The 13488-nt window shown below is 43.4% G+C and overlaps 1 protein-coding gene across 2 annotated transcripts in view; it reads left to right on the top strand.

The window, feature by feature from the left end:
• LOC138945832 (uncharacterized) overlaps positions 1-13059 on the top strand; it is a 34491-nt gene extending 21432 nt beyond the window's left edge. The window contains exons 7-12 of one of the 2 annotated variants that reach the window (XM_070317345.1): positions 1511-1582; positions 2030-2151; positions 3588-3827; positions 7413-7510; positions 10831-11187; positions 12199-13059. In XM_070317345.1, coding sequence (XP_070173446.1) covers positions 1511-1582; positions 2030-2151; positions 3588-3827; positions 7413-7510; positions 10831-11187; positions 12199-12753 — 1444 coding nt within the window. In that variant the 3' untranslated portion in view covers positions 12754-13059. Of the gene's footprint in view, positions 1-1510; positions 1583-2029; positions 2152-3587; positions 3828-7412; positions 7511-10830; positions 11239-12198 lie in introns of both variants that reach the window. The other variant, XM_070317344.1, reaches the window with a different exon arrangement.
• The last annotated feature ends 429 nt before the right edge of the window (positions 13060-13488 follow it).

Below are 13488 nucleotides of genomic sequence, written 5' to 3' on the forward strand. Positions count from 1 at the left end.
TTAGGGACCAAAGTGCGAAACCCAGACTGTAATTTAACTTGATAACTAACCCTAATGCTCTCGTGCACTTCGTATCTGTTTGGAAAGCAAACATAATTCTCATTCATTTTAAGTGTGAAAGACATTCTGTTGGCAGTTCAGCTCCGAAATGCAATGACCAATCGCCTTGAAATGGGTTGACGTCATTTCACGAAAAGAATTGTTTACCCAGAAATGCACTCTTTTTTTTTTTTTAAAGATTTTAAAGAGTTTGTTCGGGACGACGACGCCATATGAATGTATTATATAAAGGGAAGCAAGCTGTTTGAAACAAGTGCCGACAGAGCCAACGACGGGGAATACGAACTTGTACATCATTTATCTGGGTTTTTACATTTAGTCAAGTTTTGACTAAAGGTTTTAACACAGAGGGGGAATCGAGACGAGGGTCGTGGTGTGTGTGTGTGTGTGTGTGTGTGTGTGTGTGTGTGTGTGTGTGTGTGTGTGTGTGTGTGTGTGTGTGTCTGTGTCTGTGTCTGTGTCTGTGTGTCTGTGTGTCTGTGCGTGTATGTGTGTAGGGCGATTCAGAGTAAACTCCTGGAGCGATTTTTATGAAATTTTACATGAGAGTTCCTGGGTATGATATCCCCGGATGTTTTTTGTTTTGTTTAAAATGTCTTTGATGACGTCATATCCGGTTTTTGGTAAAAGTTGAGGCGGCACTGTCACACCTTCATTTTTTTATCTAATTGATTGCAATTTTGGCCAAGCAATCTTCGACAAAGGCCAGACTTCGGTATTGCATTTCAGCATGGAGGCTTAAAAATTAATTAATGACTTTGGTCATTAACAATTTGAACATTGTAATTAAAATTATTTTTGTATACAACGATCCAAAATTACTTTTATTTTATTCTTCATCATGTTCTGATGCCAAAAACATATAAATATGTTTTATTTGGATTAAAAAGAAGCTCTGAAAATTAAAAATATAAAAATTATGATCAAAATTAAATTTGCGAAATCGTTTTGAAAACAATTTCATCTTATTCCTTGTCGGTTCCTGATTCTAAAATTATATAGATATGATGTGTTTGGATTAAAAACACGCTCAGAAAGTTAAAACGAAGAGAGGTACAGTAAAGCGTGCTATGCAGCACAGCTCAACCGCTACCGCGCTAAACAGGCTCGTCACTTTCACTGCCTTTTGCACTGGAGGCGGACTATGGTCATTGTGAAAAAATGCAGTGCGTTCAGTGTCTTTTTGTGAGTTCCACAGCTTGACTAAATGTAGTAATTTGGCCTTACGCAACTTGGTTTTAATTCGAATCAGTCGTAAAGCGCGTGAAGCTAGTATGGGGACTTGCGCTATAGAAGCATGATTGATGATGATGATGATGATGATGATGATGATGATGATGATGATGATGATGACGATGACGATGACGATGATGATGATGATGATGATGATGATGATGATGATGATGATGATGATGATGATGTGTTATGAGTGACGCGCTGTGTGTTACAGGATCACTCAGCATCAGACAGAGGTGGAGGGAGAGACGTTCCATTCCTTTCTGACTGGTGCTCGCTACAACAGGTGAGACTGAGTGTGTGTGTGTGTGTGTGTGTGTGTGTGTGTGTGTGTGTGTGTGTGTGTGTGTGTGTGTGTGTGTGTGTGTGTGTGTGTGTGTGTGTGTGTGTGTGTGTGTACTGTGGTGTACATAACACATCATACTGTGGTGTACATAACACATTATACTGTGGTGTACATAACACATTATACTGTGGTGTACATAACACATTATACTGTGGTGTACATGATATATTATAATGTGGTGTACATGGTATGTTATTCTGTGGTTTACATGATATAATTATTATACTGTGGTGTGCATGATATATTATACTGTGGTGTACATGATATATTATACTGTGGTGTACATGATATATTATACTGTGGTGTACATGGTACATTATACGGTGGTGTACATGATACATTATACTGTGGTGGAATTGATACATTATACTGTGTTGTACATTACAGGGCCCACCACCTGGACTCTAAGAGTCTGACACAGTACGGGGTGTACATGCCACGTGACAACCCCTTGGGATGTTTTGTCATCGGTCATCGTGACATTCTGGACACTGCATCCGTACCTCCCGGTACGTCGGTGTCTCTGTGTGCTATGTCGGTGTCTCTGTGTGCTATGTCGGTGTCTCTGTGCTATGTCTCTGTCTCTCTGTGCTAGGTCTCTGTCTCTGTGTGCTAGGTCTCTGTCTCTGTGTGCTATGTCGGTGTCTCTGTGTGCTATGTCGGTGTCTCTGTGCTATGTCGGTGTCTCTGTGTGCTATGTCTCTGTCTCTGTGTGCTATGTCGGTGTCTCTCTGTGCTATGTCGGTGTCTCTGTGTGCTATGTCGGTGTCTCTGTGTGCTATGTCGGTGTCTCTGTGTGCTATGTCGGTGTCTCTGTGTGCTATGTCGGTGTCTCTGTGTGCTATGTCGGTGTCTCTGTGTGCTATGTCGGTGTCTCTGTGTGCTATGTCGGTGTCTCTGTGTGCTATGTCGGTGTCTCTGTGTGCTAGGTCTCTGTCTCTGTGTGCTAGGTCTCTGTCTCTGTGTGCTAGGTCTCTGTCTGTGTGTGCTATGTCTCTGTCTCTGTGTGCTAGGTCTCTGTCTCTGTGTGCTAGGTCTCTGTCTCTCTGTGCTAGGTCTCTGTCTCTGTGTGCTAGGTCTCTGTCTCTGTGTGCTAGGTCTCTGTCTCTGTGTGCTAGGTCTCTGTCTGTGTGTGCTAGGTCTCTGTCTCTGTGTGCTAGGTCTCTGTCTCTGTGTGCTAGGTCTCTGTCTCTGTGTGCTAGGTCTCTGTCTGTGTGTGCTAGGTCTCTGTCTCTGTGTGCTAGGTCTCTGTCTCTGTGTGCTAGGTCTGTGTCTCTCTGTGCTATGTCTCTGTCTCTGTGTGCTAGGTCTCTGTCTCTCTGTGCTATGTCTCTGTCTCTGTGTGCTAGGTCTCTGTCTCTGTGTGCTAGGTCTCTGTCTGTGTGTGCTAGGTCTCTGTCTCTGTGTGCTAGGTCTCTGTCTCTGTGTGCTAGGTCTGTGTCTCTGTGTGCTATGTCTCTGTCTCTGTGTGCTAGGTCTCTGTCTCTGTGTGCTATGTCGGTGTCTCTGTGTGCTATGTCTCTGTCTCTGTGTGCTAGGTCTCTGTCTCTGTGTGCTAGGTCTCTGTCTCTGTGTGCTAGGTCTCTGTCTCTGTGTGCTAGGTCTCTGTCTCTGTGTGCTAGGTCTCTGTCTCTGTGTGCTAGGTCTCTGTCTCTGTGTGCTAGGTCTCTGTCTTTGTGTGCTATGTCTCTGTCTCTGTGTGCTAGGTCTCTGTCTCTGTGTGCTAGGTCTCTGTCTCTCTGTGCTAGGTCTCTGTCTCTGTGTGCTAGGTCTCTGTCTCTCTGTGCTATGTCTATGTCTGTCTGTCTGTGTCTCTGTGTGCTATGTCTCTGTCTGTGTGTGCTAGGTCTCTGTCTCTCTGAGCTCAGGCACTGTAAGATGTTGTTAGTTAAAAGCCTGTGTTGTCACTTTGTCTGTGATGTAAGGCTTGCTGTCTGTATTTTAGAGTCCCCTCGCTCAGAAGCAGGTGACGGGCCCTCCCCCGTCCCAGAGCGACGCCGACCACTAACAGCCCCGAGCTACGGGAGAAAAAGCGGTGGCCCTGTGCCCCCCAGCCCACGTGAGGCGTGGGGCGATGCCTCCTCCTCCCTGCACATCACCAACGGCGACAACAAGCACGGCGACAACGACGACACTCCTGTTATGGAGGACATCAGGGCCTGGTCTCCAAGGCTCAACGTTAAAGGTCCGTTTGCACGTGTGTGTGTGTGTGTGTGTGTGTGTGTGTGTGTGTGTGTGTGTGTGTGTGTGTGTGTGTGTATGTGTGTGTGTGTGTGTGTGTGTGTGTGTGTGGGTGTGTGTGTGTGTGTGTGTGTGTGTGTGTGTGTGTGTGTGTGTGTGTGTGTGTGTGTGTGTGTGTATTTGTATGCTCCTTTAGATGATTGTCGCGTGTAATACTTTTGCGATGACGTCTATTTTTCACCATGTTTGTGAATGGGTTGTTGGCCTACACAATAAAATCAGTGTTAGTGTCTGTGAGTCTCTCTCTCTCTCTCTCTCTCTCTCTCTCTCTCTCTCTCTCTCTGTCTCTCTCTCTCTCTCTCTCTCTCTCTCTCTCTCTCTCTCTCTCTCTCTCTCTCTCTCTCTCTCTCTCTCTCTCTCTCTCTCTCTCTCTCTCTCTAGGTCACCTTGGACAAACATTATTTGGTTTAATTTTGTTAGTGGTGTTATACACCCTAGAACTTGTGTTACGCTGAAAATCTTACGATAAAGTTTGAAGCGTTTTTGCACCTTGTGCAGTGACTATACCTGTGTTTTTAATTGTGCCTTGTGTTGTACTCGGACTGCCTGTCTGTGTGACGTGACGTGGCCACTGAGGACAGAGTGTGTTTTAATTGTGCCTTGTGTTGTACTCGGACTGCCTGTCTGTGTGACGTGACGTGGCCACTGAGGACAGAGTGTGTTTTAGTTGTGCCTTGTGTTGTACTCGGACTGCCTGTCTGTGTGACGTGACGTGGCCACTGAGGACAGACTGCCTGTCTGTGTGACGTGACGTGGCCACTGAGGAAAGAGTGTGTTTTAATTGTGCCTTGTGTTGTACTCGGACTGCCTGTCTGTGTGACGTGACGTGGCCACTGAGGACAGAGTGTGTTTTAATTGTGCCTTGTGTTGTACTCGGACTGCCTGTCTGTGTGACGTGACGTGGCCACTGAGGACAGAGTGTGTTTTAATTGTGCCTTGTGTTGTACTCGGACTGCCTGTCTGTGTGACGTGACGTGGCCACTGAGGACAGAGTGTGTTTTAATTGTGCCTTGTGTTGTACTCGGACTGCCTGTCTGTGTGACGTGACGTGGCCACTGAGGACAGAGTGTGTTTTAATTGTGCCTTGTGTTGTACTCGGACTGCCTGTCTGTGTGACGTGACGTGGCCACTGAGGACGGACTGCCTGTCTGTGTGACGTGACGTGGCCACTGAGGACAGAGTGTGTTTTAATTGTGCCTTGTGTTGTACTCGGACTGCCTGTCTGTGTGACGTGACGTGGCCACTGAGGACAGAGTGTGTTTTAATTGTGCCTTGTGTTGTACTCGGACTGCCTGTCTGTGTGACGTGACGTGGCCACTGAGGAAAGAGTGTGTTTTCTTCGGTTATAGCACTTCTGCATATTGTTTGACCTGCCAGTGACACGTCGTAGCACATTGTTTAGAACTCTATTGTGCAATTTGTAGACGACAAGGACTTTGCCTTTTTTTGGCAAATCTTGAACATTTAGTCTACAACGTCCAGTGTGTGCGGATTGTGTCTGCTTGTGCTTATAAGCATGTCGGCACTAGCTCCAGCCGCTGGACTGAATATCGGACACTTAAAGGTGGTCGTCTAAATTTTCGGTTTTTTGGACTAATCTTATGGTTAGATTCGGCTAAAAAGTTATGTCAGATGATGAATGAACCATGGGGAAAAAAGTTATAGAAAAAAATATGTAAAAGAAGATTTTATATTTGGGTAGCGTGAATCACGCTTGCAATATTTTGTTTTCAGTTTGCGGAGAACATGTGCTTTGCCTCAAAATAGTGACCAATCAAATTCATGTCACTATGCTTATAGCCACGCCCAAACAAGTGCAGCAACAGATGGACACTGGAGCGCTGTGTACGTTTTTTTTAAACGCACGAAATGCACGGGATTTGAGAGGAGTTTTGGGCTTGGCATTTTTGAAATAAGGATATTCTACTATGAGTACTACGCTGGAATACTACAATGAATTTTCAAACGGCTACACTGGCTTCGTCTTTCCTGATGGAAAGGGGGTGTATTGTTGATATTTTTAGATAATAGACTCTGCATTTGTAATGGTCAAATGGCGGTTTTGGTATAAAAATGTAGACAAGGACCTTTAAACATTTATCATCTCTTGAACAAAATTTCTGATCTCTGCGTGTTATTAAATCAACATTTTCGCATAACCCATTTGTTTGGGATTTCAGAGACTAGGCTGGACTCACGCCTCTGTGATGATATGTTGCGGATACCTCACTATTCTGTTATGCGACGCGACAGTATGGAAGTACAACATACTGGTCTTGCTGTTTATGTCCATGATTCCATAGCCAAGTTTTTTAAGCGCAGGGCTGATCTGGAAGTGAACAGTATTGAATGCATTTGGCTTGAAATTTCTTATAAGAATTCAAATTGTTTTGTGCTCGGCTTTGTATATAGAAATCCCGCATCCCATTCAGCTTGGTTTGATGATTTTATTGATTTGATGGATAACATCAAATGTAATAATCGTAATGTTTTGTTACTTGGTGATTTTAAGATAGACTTGCATAAAACCCAGACAGCCTGTCGCTCAGTTACATCTCTCTTTGGATTCCATCAACTTGTGAACACCTCAACCAGATTGACTGATACAACATCAACGTTGATTGACCACATTTACACTAATAATACCTCCATGGTGTCAACACAGGGGGAAGAGATGGATTTTTCACTCTGTGGTGACGTAGTGGGGCATGCTTATTCACTATAGGATAAAATATATGTGAAAGGGCGCCTAAGCATGCCCCACTACGTCACCACAGAGTGAAATATGCATCTCTTCCCCCATGGTTGACGGAACAGATTATAGAAGCCATGTCCCTGCGTGATTTTTACAAATCAAACAACATGAAGTCTGATTTTAAGAAACAAAGGAATAAAGTGACAGAATTAACACGTGAAGCAAAAGCAAATTATTTTAATACATTAATCGAGGATAAGAAAGATACTGCAACTGTTTGGTGTGCTGTTAATAACATATTAGGTAAATCTAAACAGAACTCAAATCGGTCTGCCACAACCATCTCCCCTGAAGATTTTAATAACCATTTTTGTCCCATGCCAATAGGCTAAATGAATGTGCCAAATGCGACAGGCCCGATTGTGACATGGAAGTCTGTTTATCAAAAATAAAAGATTTTTGTAATCAGAAATGTAAACCCGACGATTTTTTTACTATTCCAGACATGGCAGTGCATGAGGTAGGGAAGGTGCTAGAAGGCCTTGGGAACCGTAACCCTAACCCTAAAGTCGTATAACAGGAGCCTTGGGAACCGTAACCCTAACCCTAAAGTCGTATAACAGGAGTTTTTAAAGTGACTTCCACAAGAAGCAAACAAGCAGAAATGGTTATCTCGACCCGTTTGTCCAGATGTTACCAGATACTGATACTGATGCATGCGTGATGCATGCGTGATGTGTGTGTGTGTGTGTGTGTGTGTGTGTGTGTGTGTGTGTGTGTGTGTGTGTGTGTGTGTTTGTTACAATGGCACTGTTGACGGTTTGTTGCCTACAGGGAGAATCATGTCGCTCAGCACCAACAGGGAGGGACCCACACGGTTCGAATGCAAGCTGCCCAGAGTCCAGGGCACCTCGCTGTCACGTCCTCACAAGGTACGACACCTGCCAACAGTCACACGAACGCACGCACGCACGCACGCACGCACGCACGCACGCACGCACGCACGCACGCACGCACGCACGCTCGCTCGCAAACACACAACACACACACACACACACACACACACACACACAAACACACACACACACACACACACACACACACACACACACACACACACACACACACACACACACACACACACACACACACACACACACACACACACACACACACACGAAATCGTGAATAACGTATTGAGTGAATCACGTCATCACTGAATCACTTTATTTGTGACTCGCGTCATGACTGAATCACGTCATCACTGAATCTCTTTATTTTTGACTCACGTTATTATTGAATGAAATCATTACTGAATCACTTTATTTGTGACCCACGTCATTACTGAATCACGTCATCACTGAATCACTTTATTTGTGACTCACGTCATTACTGAATCACGTCATCAATGAATCACTTTATTTGTGACTCACGTCATTAGTGAATCACGTAATCACTGAATCACGTCGTCAGAGACTGATGTAATCACTGAATCACGTCATTACTCACGCGCCACCACTGACATGGGTAATGACTGAATTACGTCATCACTGACACATAGAAAATAAAAAAAAGTCATAGGATTTCACCTTGTATATGTTACACTGGTGCAATTGTGTAACACATGTTACATAGCCACTGGTGAACTCAGAGAGAAAAATAAAGAAAAACGGTCATATAGGTTTTTGCATCCATGGGAGGTAATCTGAACCGACCAAACAGACTGAACCAGTAGCGCGACATATGTGGTGACAACCAGATGACAGTATACGTAAAGTAGCGCGACATATGTCGCGACAACCAGCATAAGGGTTAAACATAAGTCATAGCATATGTTATTGAACCCAAGACATAGCATCTCACTTTGTATATGTTATTAAACACAAGTCATAGCATCTCACCTTGTATATGTTATTAAACAGAAGTCATAGCATCTAACCCTTGTATATGTTATTAAACGCAAGTCATAGCATCTCACCTTGTATATGTTATTGAACATAAGTCATAGTATCTAACCTTGTATATGTTATTAAACATAAGTCATAGCATCTGACTGTGAATGAATGAAAATGCGCTAGTACGCTAGCACACAGAAACAAACACAACTCCAAATGTAGGTTCCCTCCCCTGTATTACACAGCTATGACAGCATACACACAAATACACACAATCATGAACAGAAAGGTTAGGTACACACAAATACACACAATCATGAACATAAAGGTTAGGTACACACAAATACACACAATCATGAACAGAAAGGTTAGGTACACACAAATACACACAATCATCAACATAAAGGTTAGGTACACACAAATACACACAATCATGAACAGAAAGGTTAGGTACACACAAATACACACAATCATCAACATAAAGGTTAGGTACACACAAATACACACAATCATGAACATAAAGGTTAGGTACACACAAATACACACAATCATCAACATAAAGGTTAGGTACACACAAATACACACAATCATGAACAGAAAGGTTAGGTACACACAAATACACACAATCATCAACATAAAGGTTAGGTACACACAAATACACACAATCATCAACATAAAGGTTAGGTACACACAAATACACACAATCATGAACAGAAAGGTTAGGTACACACAAATACACACAATCATGAACATAAAGGTTAGGTACTCACAAATACACACAATCATCAACAGAAAGGTTAGGTACACACAAATACACACAATCATGAACATAAAGGTTAGGTACTCACAAATACACACAATCATCAACATAAAGGTTAGGTACACACAAATACACACAATCATGAACATAAAGGTTAGGTACACACAAATACACACAATCATGAACAGAAAGGTTAGGTACACACAAATACACACAATCATGAACATAAAGGTTAGGTACTCACAAATACACACAATCATCAACATAAAGGTTAGGTACACACAAATACACACAATCATCAACATAAAGGTTAGGTACACACAAATACACACAATCATGAACATAAAGGTTAGGTACTCACAAATACACACAATCATCAACATAAAGGTTAGGTACACACAAATACACACAATCATGAACATAAAGATTAGGTACACACAAATACACACAATCATGAACATAAAGGTTAGGTACACACAAATACACACAATCATGAACATAAAGGTTAGGTACACACAAATACACACAATCATGAACAGAAAGGTTAGGTGCTCACAAATCGAGTACTCGCAGTTTTGGTAGGCAAAAAACACTCGAGATGACAATCTGGTACACAATTGCAATGACAAAACTCTATTCTTCACTGAGGTATAAAACTACAAAAACAGTCCGTGGACTCACTGGCACACGATATCTATTTTACAAGTATCTACTCACGGCTCGTGTGTAGTCAACAAAAACCAATTATAGTTTCTACTACGGCAGACTTAAAACACCGTCTGCTCTGTCTACTAAGTATTCCTTATCTCTTAAGTAATTAAGATAGTATAGACATATTGTAATTCTGGTCATACGCAGAATTACACAGCTTCTATTGCTGTTCACTAGGAAATGTATTTTACTACTAATTCCTGCTACTGGTGACCTCGGTCTACTCAGTTTCCACCGCCCTGTGACCACTATGGTCCAACTCTACGGACAAACATAACCGTGCACTAGCTTCTAGAAATCCCGTCGAATCTCAGCTATGCGAGTCTAAAGGCGTAATATTCCGGCGGCTCCTCAGATCCTTAATTCTGTCATCTGGCCGCTATTTTGCTTTATGACCGGTTACACGACGCACTGCACAACATAAATAGCGGACATCTTGTCTTAGATATCTGTCTGCTATGTTTAAAGTTACAGTGTTAGTCGATTGGACTTATTCAATAAACATGAACGATGTTGAAATGCTTATTCCATGTACCTGTTAAGTGCTCTACTCGGGCTTCCTATCTCCCGGTCGATTCCCGTGACAACCCCTCCCTGTCGCTGGACAGTGGTTAAGTGTAACGCTATCTTCTTTGCGATTTACAAAGTCAGCTCTCTCGGTCAGTGAGCAGAATTTACAATCCGTGAAACCACACTTCACTATGTCACTATATTATCTCTGGTTAGTGCTCTAAAAGCGTGGAGGATATCACTATCAAACTTTGCCTGTTAGTGTTATTCGTGATTTTGTTCACACTGACCTTGTACATGTTATTAAACATAAGTTATAGTATTTGACCTTGTATATATGTTAATAGCATCTGACCTTGTATATGTTATTGAACAGGTACAGGAGGCAACCGACGACGGGTCAGAGGCTAACCAACCGCCGCCCTCTCTGGCCGACCACAGCGCCCCCCGGGACGACCACCACCTACCCGTTGTTGAACCGGAAGTGGAGGGAGATCGCACGCTGCACACGCAGCAGAAGGAACCTGAAGAAGAAGTCAAACCGGAAGCGGCGCCATTGCTGGATGACAGCGCCCAGCAAGTGACCGTGTCATCGTTGTGCACCCCTGAGCCAGCGGCGATCCGAGAGGACACAAGAGACATCGAGGAAGGAGAGGGAGAAGAGGGGGGAGGAAGGGAGGATGGAATGGCGACTGAGGAAGGGGTGGTAACAGCTGTGGCTGATGCTGACGAGGTAAAGAGTGGTGAGGATGAGACTGAGGGAACACAGGTTGATGGAGAGAAAGTAAGTGTTGGTTGATGAGATTGTGATCATTGTAACGGTACCGTCAGTTAGATGGAGAGAATGTCAGTGTTGGTTGATGAGATTGTGATCATTGTAACGGTACGGTCAGTTAGATGGAGAGAATGTAAGTGTTGGTTGATGAGATTGTGATCATTGTAACGGTACCGTCAGTTAGATGGAGAGAATGTCAGTGTTGGTTGATGAGATTGTGATCATTGTAACGGTACTGTCAGTTAGATGGAGAGAATGTCAGTGTTGGTTGATGAGATTGTGATCATTGTAACGGTACCGTCAGTTAGATGGAGAGAATGTCAGTGTTGGTTGATGAGATTGTGATCATTGTAACGGTACCGTCAGTTAGATGGAGAGAATGTCAGTGTTGGTTGATGAGATTGTGATCATTGTAACGGTACGGTCAGTTAGATGGAGAGAATGTAAGTGTTGGTTGATGAGATTGTGATCATTGTAACGGTACCGTCAGTTAGATGGAGAGAATGTCAGTGTTGGTTGATGAGATTGTGATCATTGTAACGGTACCGTCAGTTAGATGGAGAGAATGTAAGTGTTGGTTGATGAGATTGTGATCATTGTAACGGTACTGTCAGTTAGATGGAGAGAATGTCAGTGTTGGTTGATGAGATTGTGATCATTGTAACGGTACTGTCAGTTAGATGGAGAGAATGTAAGTGTTGGTTGATGAGATTGTCATCATTGTAACGGTACTGTCAGTTAGATGGAGAGAATGTAAGTGTTCGTTCATCTTTTTGCCTCGTGATACTTGTGATCATTGTTACTGTACGGTCAATTAGTTTGAGAGAATGTAAGTGTCCGTTGGTAAGACTGAGAGTGTTACTGAAGTGTGGACTTTGTGTTGTTACAGTACATCGTGATTTGTATTGTCGTTGAAAGAAGGGCGGAAGGTATAACTTATGTGATTAAGCCTGGGCCCATGTGTTTCAGACGGAAGAGACGGCGACTGATGACGTTGCAGCAGAGAGTGACGTCACGGCTGTCTACGTTACAGAGGACGGAGGTCAGACGGGAGGTGAGGAGCGATGGATGAGCAGGGGTCAGGGGGATGAGGTCAAGTTTTTTATGACGGAGGAAGGCGCTGTCACTGACCATGCCAACACGGACACCCAAGACTCGGGAGACCCAGACCAACAGCTAGGGGAGGAAACTGTGTCGGAGTCGGGCTATCCGCACATTACGGAGGAAACACTATCGGTGGAAGAAGGGACACCAAGCACAGACAGGCAAGATTCGGGCGAGCCACAGGTGAGGGAGGAAAAGGACACAGCCAATATCCGCAGCACCTCAGGAAACACAACTGTCCGCTTGAATGACGCGGTACTGACCGATGACCCAGACTGTCAAAGTGACGTGTTAGGCGCCGCTCAACGCCAGCCTGGCAATGAGGACAGTGAACAAGACGATATCGATCAAGCTGAAGGTCACGCGGAACCGCTCAAGGTCATCGTGAGCCATGTAGAGCGGAGTAAGGGAGCCCCCTAATGCCAAGATGCAGAGAAGGATTGAGACAGTGACAGTTTGAAAGCCTGAGTTGTGTCCCCTTTGCCAAGATGCAGAGAAGGATTGAGACAGTGACAGTTTTAAAGCCTGAGTTGTGTCCCGTTTGGACGTTAGGTTTAATTGATTTGTTTTGAATAGAGAATGAATATATGTTACTGAGTTGTGAAAGGAATTAGGGACGTGTGTGTGTGTGTGTGTGTGTGTGTGTGTGTGTGTGTGTGTGTGTGTGTGTGTGTGTGTCTGTGTCTGTGTGTGTGTGTGTGTGTGTGTGTGTGTGTGTGTGTGTGTGTGTGTGTGGCTAACTTAAATGACCTTGAGCTATTTTGAATGCTAAAACCCTAACCCTTGATGTAATTAAAAAAAACCATGAACTACTTTTAAAAAGAACCTTGACTTACTTAAATCAGAACAGACTTGACTACTTAAAATACCCTGACCTACAAAGAAAAAAAGAAATAAAAAAAGAAACAAAGAAACAAAGAAAGAAAGAAAAGAAAAAAAAATTAATAATAACCTTGTAATGGAAGAAATGCATGCAGTGGTTCAAGGGAAGACACTCTTGTAAATAAAAACTGTCAAAACACCTCGTGCTTAGCTCCCCTAAATAAAATAGTTGAAATGTGGTAAAACAGTGGGTAAAATGAAGTGAAAAGTGTAAGGGGAGCAACTCCTGTAAGAAAAAAATGTGGGAAGAATACGTCATTAGGTCCCCAGAAT

The sequence above is a fragment of the Littorina saxatilis genome, linkage group LG13, assembly GCF_037325665.1.
Source record: "Littorina saxatilis isolate snail1 linkage group LG13, US_GU_Lsax_2.0, whole genome shotgun sequence".
In the NCBI taxonomy this organism is placed as follows: Eukaryota; Metazoa; Mollusca; class Gastropoda; order Littorinimorpha; family Littorinidae; genus Littorina; species Littorina saxatilis.